At 42.9% G+C, this 21934-nt stretch overlaps 1 protein-coding gene, 1 long non-coding RNA gene and 2 pseudogenes across 7 annotated transcripts in view; 1 reads left to right on the top strand and 3 right to left on the bottom strand.

The window, feature by feature from the left end:
* The window catches only part of CHDH (choline dehydrogenase), a 70083-nt gene extending 50087 nt beyond the window's left edge, over positions 1–19996 (top strand). For 4 of the 5 annotated variants that reach the window (XM_081524959.1, XM_081524958.1, XM_081524960.1 and 1 more), the window contains 3 exons: positions 16706–16848; positions 17320–17422; positions 18178–19996. In XM_081524959.1, the coding sequence (XP_081381085.1) occupies positions 16706–16848; positions 17320–17422; positions 18178–18596 (665 nt within the window). In that variant the 3' untranslated portion in view covers positions 18597–19996. The remainder of the gene's footprint in view (positions 1–16705; positions 16849–17319; positions 17423–18177) is intronic. The other variant, XM_081524962.1, reaches the window with a different exon arrangement.
* Positions 257–21745, bottom strand: LOC145519914 (uncharacterized). The gene is made up of 6 exons (XR_014064020.1): positions 19998–21745; positions 17854–19536; positions 16658–16933; positions 15467–15749; positions 12044–12115; positions 257–595 (listed from the first exon to the last, which is right to left on the bottom strand). It is a non-coding gene; the product is annotated as an uncharacterized LOC145519914 (long non-coding RNA).
* On the bottom strand, positions 5020–5833 carry LOC145520831 (NADH-ubiquinone oxidoreductase chain 1 pseudogene; annotated as a pseudogene).
* Positions 7759–10980, bottom strand: LOC145520832 (cytochrome b pseudogene; annotated as a pseudogene). Its single transcript, XR_014064848.1, has one exon. The product of XR_014064848.1 is annotated as a cytochrome b pseudogene (transcript).
* Positions 21746–21934: the final 189 nt, after the last annotated feature.

Here is a 21934-nt window from a genome sequence, read left to right on the forward strand (position 1 = left end):
ACTAAGTAAACATGCTAAGCTTTAAGTACAGTGAAGGAATAATCACGATGTTAAAGTAGAGATTGGTGGCGTGGGGCATGTTAGTCAGAAAGAATCCATGCAGAGGCCCTGGGGACAGGCGTTGGGTGTGTTTGAAGAACAAATCTGTTGGCCAGGGAGACGGCAGCGCTGCGAGGAGGAGGTGGTGCGGGTGTCGCAGGGCCTTCTGAGGCCCCAGAGTGGGCTCTCGGAAATGAGTTGTCCGAGGAGACAGACATGCTGACACAGCAAAAGACTTTATTGGGAAGGGGCCCCCGGGTTGAAGAGCAGCCAGGGAAGGGAGCTCATGGGAACTGCTCTGCTCCACGGCTCACAGTCTCAGGTTTTAAGGTGAGGAGTTAATTTCTGGGTTGTCTCTGGCTGGTCGTCTTGCTTGGCTGATCATCTGACTCGTGGTCCTTCCCGGGGATGCACCTCTCTCAGCCAGATGGATTCCAGCAGGAAAGATTCGGGGAGGTTGATCGGCTCCTCCCTCTTTTGGCCCCTCCCACATTCTCCCAGGACACTGGGAATTCTCACTCCACTGTTGAGACTTCTCATTTTGATGTGAATGCCTCTGAAATTATGAAAATTACTAAAATTACTAATATTACTGCTGTTAGTATTTGACGTTCTGTATGCATCTGAGTTGTCAGAATATCGTCATGGTATTCCAGGTAGACCTAGGAACTGTTGTGGGAAGAAGGTTATATTTACCCCTACAGATATCATTACAAAATAAAGTTTTGCTCATGTTGAGTGTATATCCTGAGAGCAGTGAGAATCAATATACAAAATCTCCCATAATAGCGAATACTGCTGCTACAGATAATATATAGTGGAAGTGTACAACTACGTAATATGTATCATGAAGGACAGTGTGTAGTGATGAGTTAGCTAGGACAATACCTATTAATCCACCTATTGTAAAAAGAAAAATGAAACCTAGGGCTCATTATTATTGCCGGAGATCATTTGATATTACCTCCATGGAGGGTTGCTAGTCAACTACATACTTTTACTTTTGTGGGAACAGCAATAATTATAGTGGCTGATGTAAAATAGACTTGTGTGTCAACATCTATGCTGCTGGAGCATATGGCGAGCTCATACGACGACTCCTAAGAGGCCAGCTGATATTATGGCTCATGCTATACCCGTATATCCCAAAGGCTCTTCTTTCCTGAATAATGTTACAGTATGCAAGATTATTCCAAATGCAGGTAAAATCAGAATATAGACTTCAAGGTGTCCGAAGAATCAGAATAGGTGTTGATATAAGACTGGATCACCCACTCCTGCCTAGTGAAAAAAAAATTGTGTTTAGGGTTTGGTCTGTTAATAGCATGGTAATCCCAGCTGCTAATACAAGTAATGCTAATAGCAGCAATGAGATGGTTGGATAGCATCCCCAACTCAATGGACATGAGTTTGAGCAAACTCTGGGACATAGTGAAGGACAGGGAAGCCTGGTGCACTGCAGTTCATGGGATTGCAAAGAGTCGGACACAACTTAGTGACTAAACAATAACCATAGCAACAATATAACTACAATTAAAACTAGTCACACAGAATAATGGTGGAATATAGTGGGTGGTTTTATATTTATAATGGTAGTAAAATTAAAAGTACCTAAAATTGAGGAAATACCCTCTAGATGTAGGGACAAGATGGTAGGTCTACTGAAGCTCCAGTGTGAGCCACGTTTCCGGCTAAGGGTGGATATACGGCTGGGCCTGTACCAGCATTGGCTTCAACTACTGATGATGATGCAAGTAGAAGTGGAAGGAGGGTGGAAGTAATCAGAAGCTTGTATTATCTACACAGGGAGAGGCTGTGTCAGGTGCCCAACGTTAGTGGCACTAGTCAGTTCCCAAAGCCTCCAATTACAACACACATAACTATAAAGAAAATTACTACAAATGTCTGGGCTGTTAGAACTGCAATCAGATCATCTCCAAGCAGTGTTCCAGGTTGGCCTAATTCAGCACAAATTAACAAGTGCCAAGCACCAAACAGTAAGTATAACTTATGTTATACTTATGTTATTTTTATGGCCAATTAAGAATAGTCAGTGGTTTATGAACACAAGGTAAAATGGCTGAGTAAGCATTAGACTGTATATCTAAAGATGGGGTGGAGTCCTCTTTTTGCCTAGTCCTGTGGTGAATTTTGCTTATCGAATTGCAGATTCAAAGAATACAGCTTCAATTCTGTTGGGGCTTCTCCTGCCCTTTTTTTTTTCTTTCTTTCCCGGTGGCAGGAGAAGTAGATTGAAGCCAGTTGACTAGGGTATTTACTTGTTAACTGAAAGTTTTGTGGGAAATGTAATCCCACCAATCCAGTGAGGATTTAGCTTAATTAAAGTGTTTGATTTGCATTCAGCTGATGTAGGATAGAGTCTTGCAGTCTTCATTGAGCAGGAATTAAGTAAATTATACTTGCTTAGGGCTTTGAAGGCTCTTGGTTGGTATAACTTCAATTCCTAGTCCATTACTGAAAGGATTGGTGTAAGGGGTAAGATTATTGTGGATAATATGACTACTGTTGGTAGGAAAGCTGGTATGTAAAATCAAATTGTCATTTTATTTTTGTATTATTTATGGAGGGAAATATAGTTAGTGCTGTAGAATATGTGAGTTGTGTGTAGAAGTACAGGTTGAGTAACTCTGTGGTAGCTGTTAGTATGGGTAAAATAATACTGTTATTGTTATTTCTTGAATGATTATTCATTTTGGCATGATAGTGGTGGAAGACCTATTGATAATGGTGTGATGCGAATGGAGGTTCTAATAGTGAGTATTTTGTTTTATGTGTGTGATAGCATGGTGGTGACTGAGCTAGAAATGAATAGTGTGAATATGGTTGAGTGTTATTATAAAGTATAGGTTTAGGAATGTTATAGTTGGGTTATGCAATATAATGGGTCTTACCCTATGTGAGCAATTGATGAGTAAGCTGTAATTTCTTGTAGTTGGGTTTGGTTTAGTCCGCCTCATGCTCCAATTACAATAAATAGTATAGATACAGATAATACTAGGTTTAGACTGATACATGGTGAGATTTGGAGTAATACTGACAAGGATGCAAGTTTTTGTCATGCTATAAGGTTAAGCCTGCTGTTAATGAGATACCTTACGTAACTTTAGGTACTCAGAAGTGGAATGGAGATAGTCTTAGTTTTTATTTTCCTATTTGCAGCTTTCTTTATAGGTAACTGACACATACGGTATAAGTGTAAGGTGTGCAACATATACACTAGAAAATGATTATCACAATAAGGTTAGTTAACTCATCACCTCACATAATTACCTTTTGTGTGTGCTTGTGTGTGTGTGTCTGCATGCATTGAGAACATTTAAGATTTACTCTGTTAGTAACTAACTCTCTTAGTAACAGTATTGTCACCTGTTGTCACCCTGCTGTGTGTTACATCCCCAGAACTTACTCATCTTATAGCTGGAAGTCTGTAGTCTTTGACCAGCATCTCATATTCTCTCGCCCTCTAGCTGCTGGCAACCACCATTCTACTGTTTCTATGAGTTCAGCTTTCTTAGATTACATATAGATGTGATATACAGTATTTGTCTTTCTCTGATTTCTTTCACTTACCACAGTGCCCTCAAGATCCATCCACATTGTCACAAATGGCAGGATTCCTTCTTTCTCGTGACTGAATACCATTTCACTGGATATATGTACACCACAGTTTCTCTATCCATCACTCCATCAATGGACATTTCAGTTGTTTCTGTTCCTTGGCTCTTGTGAATGGTGCAGCAGTGAATATAGGAGTACAGGTATCTCTTTGAGATGCCACTATCATCTTTTTCAGATGTAGACCCAGAAATGGGATTGTTGGGTCATATATAGGGTAGTTCTCTTTTTAATTTTTGAGGAACCTCCATACTGTTTTCCATAGTGACTGTATCAATATCAACTTACAATCCTGCCAATAGTGCAGGAGAGTTCCCTTTGCTCTGCATCCTCACCACTACTTCTTATCTCTTGTGTTTTTGATGATAGCCATTCTAACTGGTGTGAAATGGTTCAGCAGTCCTTTTTTGTTAATATACACCCCTCTTAAAAAAAAAAAAACTGTCCCTTTTCTATTGGAGTATAGCCAGTTAACAATGTTGTGACACTTTCAGGTGAACAGCAAAAGGACTCAGCCATATACATACGTGTGTCCATTCTCCTCCAAACTCCTCTCCCATCCAGGCGGCCACATACCATTGAGCAGAGTCCCATGTGCTACACAGTAGCTCCTTGTTGTAGGTTATCCATTTTATATATAGCAGAGTGTACATGTCAATCCCAAACTCCCAAAGAGATAGTCCTCGTTTTATGGTTAGAGCTATTGTTTTTACTCTAGATGCTGTTGGAGTGAAGATTCTTATAATAGTTAATTAGTCACAGTAAAACAGGTTAGTGATAACTGCTATTATAAGAAATACTGATGTAGTGACTTGGGTTAGAAAATATTTAGTAGTGGATGCTTCTATAGCTCATGGGTTACTTTTTTTTTTATTATAGTGGGAATAATGGCTAGTATGTTTACTTCAAAATCAGTTCAGATAAGTAGTCAGTGGGAAGTGGTTATTACAGTTATGCTTCCTGATGTAATGGTTGTTAGGATAATGATAAAGATGATGGGATTTTATTAGTACAGGAAGGATATAAACCAACATTTTCATGGTATGGGCGGGCCTGATAGCTCACCTTACTATAGAATATAGTGTAATGTGGTAACACAGAGAATTTTGAATTTTTAAGGGTAGGTTCAATTCCTATGATTCTAGAAATAAGATGGTTTAAACCTCTATTATGTACTCTATCAAAGTAACTCATTTCAGACATACATCTTACATTTGTGATGCTTGATATTATAATAGGTACTGAGACGTATCCTATGCATAGGACTAGCATTGATGGTAGGAAGTTTTTCCAGAGTAAATGGATTAGTTGATCATATTGGAATCGAGGGCAGGATGCTTGAATTCATAGGAAAGAAACTGTTAGTAATAAATGTTTTGATAATAAAGGTGGTTGTGTACAATTCTGGTAAGTAGGGGTTATGGAACAATCCCAGAAATAGGATTGTTGAGAAAATGTTTCATATAGTTGATGATAATGTTGGTGTATTTTGCTAAGAAAAATGTGGCAAATGGGCCTGCTGCATATTCTACATTGAAGCCTGATACAAGTTCAGATTTTCTTATTAAGTCGAATGAGGCTTGGTTAGTTTCTGTAAGAGTGGAAAGAAATTATATTACAGCTAAGAGTCATGATGGGAAATTTTTTCGTAGATACTTTTGTGTTTTGATGAAGGTTGAGAGAGGGTAAAAGACTCATTTCTTAAGAGGACTGATAAAAGAATAATTGCTAGTGTTACTTCTTATGAAATTGTGCTGCTGCTCATAGGGCTTCTCCGATTAATGCGTATTTAGAGTTGGAATCCCATCAAATCATAAAATGGAGTATACAGCATACAGCTAGGCTTGATTGCAAACACAAATAATACTCCTAGATATATATTAATAAGGGGGTAAGGTATGGGTTGGGGAATTCATATGGTTAGGACTAGGATTGGTGCAGTGTTAAATGTGGAAATTCAGGATGTAGCTGGTCGTTGCGGTTCTTTAGTAAATAATTTGACTGTACCAGCAGAGGCCTATAATAGACCACCTGGTCCTACAATATTTGGCCCTTTTTGAAGTTACATATAACCTAAAAATTTTCATCCACTTAATGTTAGGAATGTTACAGTTAGAGGAATGGGGATAATAAGTACTAAGATACTAATTATAAACATTTTGTTAGAAGATTTGAACTTCTAGTTATAAAAGTTTAAATATTATGCAATTAAGCCCTGCCACCTTAACAAACCCTGGTTTCGGGTAGTATTTTTTATGTATTAATTAAATTAGGATTATACATTAATTGGTTTTAAGGTGCTTTTTAAAATGGGCCTTTATTTCTCTGTGCTTTCATACTTGAAGACATATATACAGGATAGATACCAACCTAGATTACTCCAGTCTGAACTCAGATCACGTAGGACTTTTTACCTTTTATAGCCCTTACACCATTGGAGTGTCCTGAGCCAGTATCGAGGTTGTAAATCCTGTTGTTGGTATGAACTCTAGAACAGGACTGTGCTGTTATCCCTAGGGTAACGTGTTCCACTGATCAATTTTTTTGATCAGTAAGTGATAACGTTTTGACTGGTAAGTCTAGACTGTAATCGCTCAGAAGATTTTTTTTTGTTTTCTGAGGTCACTCTAATCAAAATTATCAACCCATATAAAATTTTGTTATCCCTTGGTGGTTTAGTTAGGTTTTGGGGGGTTAATTAATTAAGCTCCACAGGATCTTATTCTGTTATTCCCGCCTCCTCATGGGAAGATCAGTTTCATGAAGACAGTAAAACTCGAGTGGTCGTTCATTCAACTTCTTATGTAGAAACAAAGACTATACTAGCTTTGCATGGTCAGGAAACTGTGGCTGTTTACCAATTGGGGCAGGCAGTGCCTCTAATACTAGTTAGGCTAGAGGTGATGTTTTTGCTAAACAGGCGGAGTTTGTGTTTGCTGAGTTCCTTTGACTTTTTAAAACCTTTCCTTGAGTGCATGCCTGTGGATTAACAGTGCATTTCCTTGGATTAACAGTGTGTTAGTAAATAACTGAGCCCAAATCAGTAGCTCAGCTGGTAAAGAGTGCCTGCAATGTGGGAGACCCGGGTTCGATCCCTGGGTTGGGAAGATCCCCTGGAGAAGGGAATGGGAATCCACTCCAGTATTCTTGCCTGGAGAATCCCATGAATAGAAGAGCCTGGCAGGCCCCAGTCCATGGGGTTGGAAAGAGTCGGACACACACCGTAAATAATTTAATGTTGAGTTATATTTATATACTGTTAATTGTCAGTATTTTATTAGTTACTGATGTAAACTTATGCAAGGAAAAATACTTCTTGTTACTCATATTATTACCTCTCTTGGTCAATAGATTAGTCCAGTATGAATCTAGGAGTTGATTTGCTTGTTACTGGTATTAATATTAAGGTAAAGCTGTTGTTGAGCTTGAATGCTTTCTTAATTGGTGGCTGCTTTTAAGCCAACTGTGGTGTTGTTTGTCTTTACTGTATCCATTTCTAAAAAGCTGTACCTTTTTAGATTAACATTTAAAAATACATTAACATTTCTAATTTTTTTGGTAATTTTTAAAGTTGAACTGAGATTCTTTTCCTAGACAACCAGCTATCAGTAAGCTGCTTAGACTTGTCACCTCTACTTATAAATCACCTCACGATGTTGCTACACAGATGAGTTTGTTCTAATAAACTGTTAATAAGTAGCTCATCTGGTTTCAGGATATTTAACTTCTCTTTGTTAAATGTTTGCTAGTTAAATCATTATGCAAAGGTACAAAGAGTAAACTTCACTTTTTGTTCCCGTAACGCTTCTTTCCTCATTCCCTTATGGTACTTTATAGCACCAGAGGGTATTTTAAATTTCTATCTCCCATACTTTAAATAAAACATTCCTTCAGCATTTAGTCTCCTCATATTAATAGATATGGAGAAGGGGTGTTGGGCTAGATTTAGTTCAACATAGTCATAAATTATGAAATCTCCTAGGTATAAACTAGGTGCTTTATTTGATCCATGCTTTGATTTATCTAAGCACACTTTCCAGTATGCTTCCCTTGTTATGACTTGTCTCCTCTCTTGTGATTAGTATTTGCTAATAGATTATAGGAAGTTCTTATAACACTTAAGGAGAGTGATGGGCGGTATGTTCATGCTTCATGGCCTTATTCAGTTAAGTACTCTCTTCTTAATTTACTACTAAATCCTTTGGTTTTTAAGTTTTCATAAAAACTTTTTTGTGTAATGGAGAAATAGATTCTTGAAATAGAAAATGTAGCTCATATCTTCCCACCCCATAGGTTACATCTTGATCTAATGTTTTTATGTATGATAATTAGGCTTAATTTTATTCCTTTTTAGGGTTTGCTGAAGAGGGTAGCATATAGGCTTAATTAGGAAGGGTTGCTGAGGCTTATCGATTATAGAACAGGCTCCTCTAGAGGGGTGTGAGGCACCACCAAGTCCTCTGAATTTTAAGCTGTTGCTAGTAGTACTCTAGTGAATAATTTCATCTTGTAATTATTCGAGTTTAGGGGTAAGCATAGTGGGGTATCTAATCCCATTGTGTAGTCAGGAAATACTAAAGTCACCTTTATAGTCTGTTTTTATTTTAGTTATGACTTTTTATGGCTTAGTTAAAATTTAACTTTATTTTATATCACTGTTAATTTGAGTTAACTGTATGACTGAAGTGGCTGGCACGGGATTTACCAACCCTACTCAATATAACTTAGTTGTACTTTTGTTTCTGGCTTACTTTTTGTCACTGCTGTTTCCTATGGGGGTGTGGCTAAGCAAGTCTAAGTTATCAGCTACAAATATTAGTGCTTGATGCCTGCTCCCTTTAATTTTGGTGATTTAGATTCTTACTGGGGCACAGATGCTTGCATGTATAATTCTATTAAAAGTTAAGAGAAAGTCTGGGACCAAACCTATATGTTCATGGAATTGGCAAATTCATCCAGGCATTTTCAGTGCCTTGCTTTAGATTTTAAGCTACATTAACAAGCTGTTTTTACATAGTGAAATAACATATATATAGTTGTTTTATGTGGTTTCTGTTGGATTTGTTGTTAGAATTTTCATGAAAATGGTCAATAGATCTAGGGAAATGTCTGTCTATATAGATGGCAAACATCTAGGTAGTTTATTGGTATGATTGGGCTTTATTTTCTAGGCCTGTCTAATTTTGAGCATTAAGTTACTCATGTTTATTGAGTAGACGGCTAATTCTCTGTATTCATACGTTTAGCCTTGTTTTGTCAGGATTGCGTATAGCATGGGATTTAGTGTGGGGGTGGTTAAGGGGGTTATTAAACAGGTCATGTACATGTGGCGTGTGTGTCTAATTTTCTTATGTCCTGAACTCGTTGACTGAAATGACACCTTTTGATTGATCATATTGGTAAATACTCAAAGCCCAGCTACAATTTATTTGACTGTATTAATGCCACAACTGAGTCACAGCATCCCTTAAAAAATTAGAAAATACCAAATGCATGAGATCAGTTACGTGTGAGCATGCGCTGATGAGTCCATCAGGATGTCTTATTTAAGTGGAAAGAGGTGGGCAGTTTTAGGTGAGATGGTCCTAAAGTGAGGTGAGATGTCTGATAAAGTTCATCAGTAGAAACCCCCACAAGTCATGGGCCTGGAGAGAGAAGAGGGACACCTGCCAAGCAGACTGGTGGTTTCACAGAGCTTGCTGATTAAGCTTGCAATCTACTGGATATGATGTTCGTGTTGACTAAAATTGATTTAATGTGCTATGTATGATTAGTAATATGTGCTATGTACTGTCAATAAGATAATTTACATGCTTATAAACGGGGTAAATGCATGTTATAACACGTATATACATTATGTATGATATGATATGTATGTACATATTCATGTCATAGTGCATATATGCATAGTACATAGTTTATGGTAAAAAGAGGTTATTTTAATACTCACAGGTACTTAATAATGTTGTAAATGTCCCATAACAAAATTTCAGGGTATACTGTAGATAGAATTTTAGCTTTGAGTGCTGATGGTGGAACTGGAACTTCTTCCTAAAGAGATGTGTTATTCTCCTTTTCTGGTTTACAAGACCAGGATAATATACACTGCAAAGACTGCTCATTTTAAGAAATTATTTTTCAGTGATGTTAGTTGTTGGCATTAGTACTAGAATTAAAAAGAAATATAAAATAGATGCTAGTTGTCTGACAATAACGAAGGGGTGTTCTATGGGTTATTGTTGAATTCATGTTAGTGTTAAGAGGCCTTCTACTAGTACTCAAAAATGGCTTTGGCTGAGAGGTTGAAATGTTACGCTTTGTTCTTTAGATGTATGGAGCATTGGGAAGAGTGCTAGAACTAAGACTGAAAGGATTAGGGCCCGTACCCCTGCTAGTTTACTGGGGATCGAAAGCAGGACTGCGACGCAGATACTAAGTACCCCTCCGGCTTGATAGGGTGTGTAGTTATCGGGGTCTCCTACCAAGTCAGGTGAAAACAGCACCAACATTAGTAGCACTAGAACTCCTAATAAGGCCCTTAAGATGTCTTTGACTGTATAGTGGGGGTGAAGGGGGATTTTGTGTCGGATGAGATTCCTGTGGGGTTATTAGATCCTGTGTCATGAAGGAATAGTAAGTGGACAGCTGAGTGCTGCAGTAATGAATGGGAGAATTCAACGGAATGTGAAGAATTATCTAAGAGTCGCTTTATCTACTGAAAAGCCAGCTCAGATGCTTTCAGTGAAACTTGTGCTGATATATGGAATTGCTGTGAGGAGGTTAGTAATAACGGTTGCCCCTCAGAACGATTTTGTTCTCAAGGTAAGACATAGCCTATAAATGCTGTGGCTATGACTATAAATAGTAAGGTGATTCTAGCAAAGTGCAGTTTCTAAAAAAGTATAGGATCCATAGTAGAGCCCTCATCCTACATGAAGGAACAGGTAAATAAAAATACGCAGGCTCCATGTCCATGTAGATATTGGATAACTCACCTGTAGTCGATGTGTTGGCTAACTAACATTAACTGGGTAAGTGTTAATGATGAGAAAGTGGTTACTGATGAGAAAGTGGTTACTGTGTTTGATGTGTAATGTATTGCTAGAAATAAGCCTGTTAATATGTGTAATGCTGAACAAATGCCCAGTAGGAACTGAAATTTCCTCATGATGAAATGTCTGATGGGGCTGGAAGAGCAATACATGCATTGTTAATAATATGTATTAATGGGTGTGATTTTCAGATGATGGTGATTAGTGTTCTTATAGTTGAATAACAATGATGACTTTTCATATCATTGGCCATGGTTAGAGTCCATGTGAGAATAATGATTACATATATTGTATTTAAGTTCTATTTTTGTAATTTGTTTTGTGGGGTTTTCTTTAAAACCTTCACCTTTTTATGGTGGACTTGGGATGATTGTGGGTGGTTGTGGGATTGTGTTGAATTTTGGTGGCTCATTCTTGGATTTAACAGTATTTTTTATTTATTTAGGGGGATGTTGCTGGTGTTTGGTCATATGACAGCTACTGCGCAAGTATCCTGCTCTTTGAGTCTCTAATATTAGAGAGTGTTTTAGGTATATTTCTTTCAGGGTTGATGATAGAATTTTCAGTGGTATTTTATGTTTTAAAAAGTGAGAAAGTGGAGATTGTATTTAAGTTTAACAGACTAGGGGATTGAGTGATTTATGATAGAGGTGATTCTGGAGTTTTTAGTGAGGAGGCTATGGGAATCGCAGTGTTGTCTAGTTATGGTTCTCGATTAGTAACTGTTACTGGTTGGCTATTGCTTATTGGTATTGTATTTATTATAGAGGTGACTTGTGGCAATTAAATACAGATATGCTATGGTGAGGAATGAGAGAAAATCTAGTTCTGTTAGGTCTTTTTGATACTAGTGTAGAAAATTTCAGTTGAATGAGGGAGGCGGTTTGTGGTAAAAAATACTCTCTAGTCAGATTAAAGCTAGGAGGGATGATGCTAATATGCTTCTTCCCACATCTGGAGTTACACTATTACCATCACTGATCTCATATGGAACTATATATCATCACCTTATCAGAGGCTCAGTCACACATTTGGTAATGCAGGAAACAATTTTGTAAAACAGGCAACATAAACAATATAGCTAGCAGTGTTAGTAAAATCATAAGTAAAAATTTAATTAGGTGCAGCCCAGCATATCTCAGTTCATCTGACTTTGTCTGTCTGTTGTATCCCAGCCCTTACGTTTTAGGGAAATTATATATCAGCATTGTCCACGAGGCACTCAGCCCAATTTCCTAGTGTTACTAGGTTGGTCAACCCTAGTATGGTGTCACTGTCCCCAACATAAGGGAGCCTTTAAGTTTAAATGACCGTACCTGGTGTTAACTTTCTGTTGCAGATCATGGAGTGTCCAATCTTCATCCAAAAACAGATTACTAAAAATTAAGCTTTAGAAAGAAGCAGTGTTTCCTTTTAATAATTCAATTAAGCTTTGCAACAATTAACATAACAGCAAGGAACTATCTTAGAAGTGAGACTTAAAAAAAAAAAAAAAAAGAAAGAAAAAAAAGAAGTGAGACTTAGTGAACACAGACCTCAGTAACTAGCATTAGAATTTGATACCCACTGAAACCTCTCTCTCTAAAATTACCCTCATTTTTATCACATATAGCCAAATCAAGATATCTTGATTTAAAATTAAGTCTGATTAATTGATTAGGATGGTCTCTCTAGGCCAGGAAAGCCACACTAAGGCCTTGTCACAGATTTAGGTGAATTCCTCCCTTTTTGAGGTCCATAAAATACCTTGAGATTCCTGCACCAGTTAGGAGGTGGCCTTCCTAATTTATCTGATAAAGCTGCTGGGAACCTAAAAGTTTCCAATCTCTAGAGGAATCAGATATAGAGAAAGAGGTGTTTCAGTTCTGCTTACAAAGGTATAATTTAGCAAACTGCTGTAAGTCATAATTAGTTTGAGGGGAAGGTTTTTTTGGAAAACACAGATTAAAATCTAGTAATGTTTCAGACAGACTTTAAATTTTGATATTTGGAAAGTTTGTCAAAAGGTTTCACACCACTTGGTCAAATAAGATCATACATCACTGTGAGATACTACTTATTCCTTAACCAAAGTTACAAGAGATCTCAACAGCAAATACACAGTGTTTGGAGGGGGGATGGGACAAACTGAGAGAGTAGCAGTGACATAGCTACACTATGCTGTGTACAACAGCTGGCTAGTGGGAAGTGGCTGTATAGCACAGGGGGCTCAGCCCCGCACTCTGACGACCTGGGGGGGGCGGGGGGGGATATATGTATACGTATAGCTGATTCACTTTGTTGTACAGCAGAAACCAGCAAGGCATTGTAAAGCAATTATCCTCCAATTAAAAATTTAAAAATAAATACAAGGGGGAAAAAAGCAAATACAGATCCCTTACCAGGTGGTGCTAGTGGTAAAGAACTCACCTGCCAATGCAGGACACGCAAGAGATACGGTTTTGATACCAGGAAAGATCCCTTGAAGGAGGAAATGGCAACCCGCTCCAGTATTCTTTCCTGGAGCATCCATGGACAGAGGAGCCTGGTAGCTACAGTCCATGGAGTCGCAGAGGCGGACACGACTGAAGCAACTTAGCATGCAAAGGCACAAAAACTCACACAATCTGTTACCAAAAGCAGCATTCCAAGGAAACTTTGTCCTCTTAATAGAGAAAACCAGTCTTGTACTAACCTACTTTTAACAACAAAATTAACTTTAAACGTAGCCAATCCTGATGATCCACAAACCCTCCATCACTTTCTGTATCCATATTAGTCTGTCCTCCATTTTCTTCTTCATTGAGAAACAACCAGCTGTTAAGAGTCACTTTCTTTTCCTTTAATAAAATGCAATTCCATTCCTCATACCTTCTTCACTGACAATACACACCCTCCTTTCCTACTGTATACTGAAATGCTTCTTTTATTTCTATTAGCTTTAATTACACATTTAAATTAGAGTGCTGAACCCTTTTAAAAACCTTAATTTCTAGTGAAAACTAGGAGGTAAGCAATTATGAATTATCTTTTACATTAGGATTCTATAGATCAGTGAACATAAATACTGGTGATAATTCCTAAAAACATTTGCTTTCTTACAGAGAACATCTCAGGATGACACCAAACATATTCATTAATCATCCTAAATACCTTTAGTTTCTCTGTTTATTAAGGTTAATAATGGATGTTTCAGTGTCTTATTTGGGGATGACTTAGCTATTCAATAAATGTCCATCACTTAATTTAGAACAACTCTAAATTTCAAGCAAATTTTCAAATATCTAGAGAGATTATCCTTAAGTAGACATTCCTACAATTTAATTATTCCTAAGACATTCATCCAAAAGCTGTTATCTCTCTTGCATTTAACTCACTTATAAAATTTCATCATGCCACGTTACTTTCCTTGCTGACAAATTGGTAATAGATATAATAAGATCTTATAATACCTTTATTTATACCTTGGTTTGCTGCTGCTGCTAAGTCACTTTAGTCGTGTCCGACTCTGTGCGACCCCATAGACAGCAGCCCACCAGGCTCCTCTGTCCCTGGGATCCTCCAGGCAAGAATACTGGAGTGGGTTGCCATTTCCTTCTCCATACCTTGGTTTAATACAAGTCATATAACTTGATGACTCTAAAGTCGTATCTATTTAAATTAACAAAGTTTAAAACCAGATATTAATCTAGTACTATTTCCCAGTTCACATGAACCTGAAATTCTTGCCAATTCCTTTCTGTAGTTTTAAAAATTTATATAAGTGCTTAATTTTCTTAAGACAAGTAGAGCTCATCGATGAATTAATTTTGATAATACCATCCAAAGGTAAGGAGATATATATATACACAACCAGAAATCTCACAGCTTCATTTTCTAAACTTAACCATGAATTGAGTATTATAAGACTCATTAATTTATGAATAATAGTGGGACTAAGTATAGTTTAGAAAGGTTCCCCACCAACCCCCATCTATCTCAGGAATTAGAGATGATCTAGATAAAATAGGACCAGGGCCCTCAGGATCTGTTAAGGCACAGGGTGAGAAAACCAAGTTCTCCTAGAGGCATTGTCACCTCAGGGTCAGAATTCTAAAAGACATTGTATCAAGCTTGCCTTTTCTAACTGTATATGCAAAAAGAACCAGTTGTGGAATTTTCAAGAGTTTCACCTAAACAGGTTTTCTCTGGAATCTAAAGAATATTCTGGCCACACAGTTACAATAAAATATCCTTCTCTTAATCACAGGCTCATAGCTAAAACCTTTTCAGTCAAGACAAATTCTCCCAAGAGGGCCCTGCAATGGAACAGAACCAGAATTTCCTATTTCAGAAGGCAGAATGGCCATCACAGATCACAACACAGAACATAAAATATAAAACAGGCACGGCTGTCCTAATCAGGCACTCCCTAAAATACAAGATTGCAGGTTCTCAGAAAACCTTCTACAGAGATGCAGAACTTCTGATTTGAGTTCTGAGCAACAGGAACTAAGGGGTGGCCTTAGACGTCTCCTGCCACCTGCAGACACCCAGGTGTGACAGGACCTTCCCCCTGGGCTTACAGGAAGGGAGGATGGGAACTCAGCCTTACCAGAAACCAGATAACGCAAGGTCCCTGCCCACAGGAGGTGATCAGGCTCCAGTCCTCAGATAACTGAGGCCCTTCCACTAGACTCCTGCATCCAGGACCAGAACAGAAGAGTAGGATAGGAGGAAAGGGAAGGGAAAACAGGCCAGTGAAGTCTCTCGTTCCTTACCTGGTCAGGAAGCTCTGGCCAGTCATCCATATCAGGAGGAGATCAGGGACATTGAAGGGGTCCCAGTGCTGGCTGCTGGGTCCGGTCCATCAGCAGCCAAGCTGATCCTGATGGTCAGGATGTCAGTCGCAGCAAATAAGAGCTCGTACCAGTCAACTATTGCAGGAAGACAGACTCCTTCTAGGGCCTGAGACCGAAACCACCTGCCTTGGCTGGCACATGATGACCACTTGCCTCAGTTGTCTCACAACAGGAGGTCTCAATAAGGAACATGGTGCTGCCACTGAAAAATAACCAGGAGGATTCAGGAGAGGGGCCAAAAGAGGGAGGAGAAGACCAACCTTCCAGAATCCTTCACTCTGGAATCCATCTTGGTTGAGAGATGCAGATGCCACCAGGAGCGACCCAGAGTCAGACTATGGGCCAAGCAAAATGATTGGTCAGAGACAACCCCAAAACTAACGCTATTACCAGAAAACGTGAGACTGTGAGCCACGTGGCAGAGCAGTTCTCCTGGGTTCCCTTACCCTGCTGCTCTCCAGCCGGGGTTGGGAGGGGTGGTCCTTCCCAATCACGTCTTTTGCTCTGTCAGTATGTGTGTCTCCTCTGACAATTCATTTCCAAGATTTAGATAAGAGCCTACTTTGGGGGCCTTGGAAGGGGTTCCCCCTTCCTGCAACAGTGGGAGATTGGATGGAGGACGGACTTGACCTTGATCCCGGTCTGTGTGTGGTGGGCGGGCTGCAGGAGGCACAGAGGTAGGCTGGGCACCAGGCACCACTTAGGTGGTGTGGGCTTGGATGGAGGTTGGGGTGTGGGTGGTAGTGCCGAGAAGGTGGACTGTAGTTGATTTTGGAGCCGAAGATGGAGACTTTCTAACAGATGTGGTGGAGGGTGATGGGGAAGTGGATTTTCTGACTTTTGACTTGCAGTGAGAGTAGTGTAGTGTAGTCGGCGGTGGGGGCTGGGATAGGTTTGGGACGCCCATGTGACATCAAGTCCCACAGTCGCTTTGGCAGTGGTGGAGCCGGGAGGGGGGCAAAGCTGAAGCCCTTTGGCATGGAGCTGATAAAGCCATGGTGCTGGGTGGGCCCACCTGGGGGAAAGAGGAGAGTTGAGGACTTGGTCCAGGTACTGGAACACGGGCCAGGAAGAGGAGGAGGAACTACCCACAAGAGGAGTCTGACCCACCTGCCACGCCGGGACTGCTCTTCTGCCTCATCTTCTTGTGGTCCTCAGGGGATGGAGCCACGGCTCATCTGGAAACAGGGGGGTTCATCCGGAGCCAGCCTGGGGTCCCCCATCCGGACATCCAGTTCCACTTCCTGCCGTCCCAGGTGATCGACCATGGGCGGGTCCCCCCGAAGCAGGAGGCTTACCAGGTAGGCAGGCGGTCTCCCCATCACAGCAAGGCCTTCGGGGTGGGGGGCCCTGAAGTCTGTGTCCTGCCCTCCAGGGGCTCAGTGTCTGAGGGGAGAGAAGAGGGGTGGGGAGTCAGAGGTAAAGGGAGACAGGTTGCATAATGCACAGCAAGGCTGACCTGCACCCAGCCTGGGCCACTGGCTCTGGGTGCTGAGTACTAGAAACGGACAGAGAGGCCAGCTCTGCCCAGGGAATGCCAGCCCTGAACATTTCGAACGATCAGGTATAAAGCCAGGAGGCAGGAGCAATCGACTGAGGTGGCTTGATGCCTTGTTGGGGGAAGGGGAGCAGGTTAAGATGCAGGTAGATGCCAAAATGCATTGCTCTTAATTGACTTTGGATATCTAGTCCCACCCCACAGGAAACCAGGGCATCTCTAAATGACTACTTCAGGGGTTGACTGGGTCACCGCTTCCTCTGGGCTCTTCCAGGTGCACGTGGGGACCATGCGGGGCACGAGCGTGGGCTGGCTCAAACTGAGAAGTGCCAACCCCCACGACCACCCTGTGATCCAACCCAACTACCTGTCAACAGGTAATTCCCCAGGCATTTTTGCTTCGCCCAGACCTGAGCTTGTTGGGTCACTGATAGACTGAATGAATGAATGCCTTTGTGGGGTTCATATTTGCCCTGGAATCTTAGCCCTGGAGCCTACTTTTTGAGCCACAGTCACATTCTATCCTCCATCCACCCCCTTATCCTGGGCTGTAAACCTGCACGTGCTGCGCTGCAATGCCCTGGGTCACCGGAAGTGGCCCCAGGATGGCACTCAACACAGATTTGCAGCTTTCAGAACAGTCTACCAAGAGATACACGGAGCTCTGGCTGTGTACAGAGAGCTCACAGAGCATTTTTCTTACTGTCCCTGGGAGTATCTTCTAAAAGCAAATTACATTTCTGGACCTGTCTCTATGCACAGCCAAAATGCCGCCCCCACCAGGCAGGTTTGGCCCAAGGATACTCACAGGGCACTCACAGCCATGCTGTGGCAGAGGCAGGGCGTGCAGTCTTATCTCCATTTTGCAGATGAGAAAATTCAGATCCCTGATTTAAATGAAGGTCCTCTGGGCCAGGCTGTGTCCATCTAGGATGCTGTCTGGGCTTCGTGGAACTCCGCTAGGTTATGCTGTCACTGCCGCTGGGTAGGTGACAGGCAGCCTGGTGGCTTGGACCTCCACGTCCTTGCACTGTGTCCCCTTGGGCAGCTTCTTGAGTCTCCAAGTGGAGAGTCTTCCAGCAGGGCCAGCATAGTAAGAGGAAACGTCTCACCTGTTTCTTCTCCTCAACAGAAGCCGACATTAAAGACTTCCGTCTCTGTGTGAGGCTGACCCGAGAGATTTTTGCACAGAAAGCCCTGGCACCATTCCGGGGGAAGGAGCTCCAGCCGGGAAGCCATGTCCAGTCGGATGCGGAAATAGACGCCTTCGTGCGGGCGAGGGCAGACAGTGCCTACCACCCCTCGTGCACCTGCAAGATGGGCCAGCCCTCTGACCCCACGGCAGTGGTGGACCCACAGACCAGGGTGCTCGGGGTGGAAAACCTCAGGGTGGTCGACGCCTCCATCATGCCCAGCATGGTCAGCGGCAACCTGAACGCCCCCACCATCATGATCGCAGAGAAGGCAGCCGACATCATCCAGGGGCGGCCGGTGCTCTGGGACGAGGATGTCCCGGTCTACAAGCCCAGGACCCTGGCCACCCAGCGCTGAGGTCGGCCCTGCCCACAAAGGCCCAGCACAGCCTTGCTCCACGTGGACTTTTCTGAACCTGTCTAGAATGTTACAGTCCAGTGGCTGAGACTTGGATAATCTCCTAAGAAATGAGACCAGTTCTGGTCAGTGAACTGGCTGCTTTCTTACCAGCATGTCCTCACAGGCCTTCTGGGGCCCCTTCTCCCTACCTCCTGGCAAGACAGCAAGGGGGAGGGGAGGCTGGTGGAGAACGGGCAGCTCCTACCAGGTCCTTGTCTTGTGCTCCGCAGTGCTCTCCAGTCCAGGGTCCTGCCGCCTTCCAGGGTCTGGGTGGGGCTTGAGGACGGTGGGTCCCTCCCAGGCTCTGTCTGGAGGCAAGCCGCTCCAGGAGCAGGGAGCTTGCACAGAGCCCGGGGCATCCTCCCCGTCCAGCTGAAAGCCGCACTGGAAGCCTGGAGTGAGGGAGCGTGGAGCTCAGCTGGGATGTGTGACAAGCCTCCAACATACCTGGGCAGAGGGAAAGCTGCCTGCTGGAAGAAACAGGCTGCTTCTTTCTCTGCTGCTTCCTGACTTCACCCCCAGAGGGAGATAGGAACTGGTGTTCAGCTGGGTCCCTCCAAGGGGCTTGTAGCCCACCTCTACGATGCTCTGGTTCTTACTGACACTATCCGCCTGAGGCCGGAATTCTGGACCCTGCTTCAGGACTCAGGAGTCTGCAGCACCTCTTCACTACCATGGGTTTTAGGATTTCGCATTTTTAAAGATCTTCTGTTGCCAGGAAACCTAGAAACCCAGAGCAGACCTGTATCCCCAGCCTGCTCTGCACAAAGCCTGGGGAGACAGGGACTGAGCAGCAACCACGGCTGGCTAATTCTCATTCTCCAGATGTTCCCAGCAACAGACCAGGGGGGAGCCAGGCTGACGGATAAAGCAGTCAAGTAAAGCTATGATCCTCATCCTGAAAAAAAAAAATGCAATTGATTTAAAGACAAATGAATCGGCGAAGATTTGAGCTTGAGGGGAAAACAAAGTAACATTTAAAACAGATCTCTGATCTTTAAACTTCTTCTAATTCAATAAGGCAACCCCATAACTTACTTTTGAACTGAGATACATTATCCAGACTGTCATTACGAGGTCATGAACATGTGGATGCGTTTTGGATTGATTTTTCTGACTAGATCCAGAAGCCCCTGTCTGGCAGGAAGGAAGGGAACTCCCATTTGGAAACCTGCCCCACTGGACCCAGAAGCAGAGGAGAGGAAGATGGAACATTCCAGGCTTCACCCCAGAACACAGGGGATTAAAGTCCCTTGGAGGCCCCACGGCTGAGAAAGATTTCTAGAAAGGTGGAAAGAAGAAAGCCATCACACCGGCCTGCCTTGAAGAATGTTTGAGTAAAGTCTTATTTGATCTTACCTGTGTCTTTATTTTCTGTTCCAGCGGAGGGTCAAAAGAGAAAATTCTGTGTCTGTCAAGAGATGTCTGTGTCCTAGAGAGGCCCCCACCTGCCCAGAGGCCTCCTCTGGGTCTGGGAGCCGCCGGCGGGGGTGAAGGGCAGCAGGAGGGTGGGTGTCTACCCCCCACTCTGAGGGCCGTGATGTGACACCTCCTGGCCTGTGACTGAACTGACCTCCTCGGGGTGGCAGGTGACGCGGCCGTTCAGATCTGCCGCCTCTACGTTCTCTGGTGCCGTCGGCCTCTGAGACAGCAGCTGATAGGCTAGTGTGCGTGTGTAGGTGAGCAAAACAGCGTGTGTCAGGGGGCCTATACTGTGGGGCTCCGAGGCCCCTCTCCCGCTTGTTGCAGACCATCACACAACACTGCCACGCACACAGGCACGTTTCAAAGAAGAGCATGAGTGTCGTATATCCGGCACCCAACAGGAAACTGCTGTTGTGGTCCAGACCTCAGATGGAATATTCTATCTGAGGCAGTTCCGCCCTCGAGCCCAAAGTGCTGGCCGGCCGGGCAGAGTGGGGCAGTGGCCCGTGTCCTAACCGCCAGCTGTCTGACGGGTCCAGCGCCACAAAGGAACCATCACTAGCAGAAAGAAAGGGGGCTGTTGGCTGAGGAGGCCAGAGAGGGGAGTGAAGTGCCGACCGGAATCGGGGAGGGTAAGCCAGTCAGGCAGGCCCGACGGGCACGGAGACTGGCCAGCACTTGGCCTCTAGAGAAACCGTGAAGACTGCTCTTAAGCCCCTTAGCAGAAAGCCTGCCATGCCCCCCGAACGGGAGAATGTACGTTTCCCAGAACGGTTGACAAAGCCTAACGGAAGCGGTGTGTGTGCCGATGGGCAGGCTCTGCGGCACACGGGCCCCACTAGAGAAGCCCGTGTGTGAACCTCTCCATCAGCAAAGGATTCCTCCTGGCACAGCGGCCTGCCTGCAGGTGGCCAGGAAAGGGCAGGTCGCAGAAGTGGGACTCTGGCACCTATAAACGGAGCGTTTGTGCAGGCTGCAGGAGTCATTTCCATAAATTCAAATAGAGTCTCCTTAGACCATGTCCTCCACCCAAAGGCATGTCATATTTCCGCTGAACAACTTATCATCAAATACCTAGGCACCCTTCTCTTAGAAACCAGAAAAAGCAGCACACACCTTTCTCTGCTGGCCCTGTCTTGAGCCCCAGGCAGCCTCCCATGGCCTCTCCTGCCTCTGTCCCCACAGGGCACCCTCACGGCCATGCTCACTCCTGTTCTCTGCTCGGAAGCAAGGGCCCTGGGCCTGCCTCTTTCTTGCCTGCTCTCTTGGATCCCCAGTAGAGAAGGAATATCATTTTAGAGAAACAAAAGCTTTTTCCACAAATGAAGGCATAGCTGGAGTCTTGTTTATGAGTCAGGAGAGGCTAATAAAGAAGCTTGGAACTCTGTGTGAAGCTAACTAGCTTTCAGAACAAGCTGACCACCATCCTAATAATAAAAACCTTTGCAGGAAAACAGGCAACGGGCAAAGACATTTAGGACTGTGAAGCATAAACAGCACAAAATAAACTGCTCTGGTTTCTCTCACAAGCGTAGCATCAGACATAAAGTGGTCCATCAGACATGTTAAACCCATTCTGTGCACCAAGAAGCTTCTAGGGCCTTTACAAGCTGCCTGTCCCAGCCACCAGTTGATTCTGAAATATTTCAGAGTCAGACTGGGAGGTGCTGTGTGGCCCAGCTGTCCGGATGGAAATCACAGAGACCACAGTTAACGAACTTCTTGCTCGCTATTTCTGTTTTGTGACATTATGGCAAACACGTGATGAAAGAGACTATGGGTACTATTCCTGGGGACAACCCCAAGATGACTACTTTTTTAGGGGATGGAAGGGAAACTAAAAAGGAGAGACATTTAAAGTTTCCTGAAAA

Source organism: Giraffa tippelskirchi, chromosome 9 (genome assembly GCF_054371585.1).
Source record: "Giraffa tippelskirchi isolate mGirTip1 chromosome 9, T2T-mGirTip1v1.2.pri, whole genome shotgun sequence".
Lineage (NCBI taxonomy): Eukaryota > Metazoa > Chordata > Mammalia > Artiodactyla > Giraffidae > Giraffa > Giraffa tippelskirchi.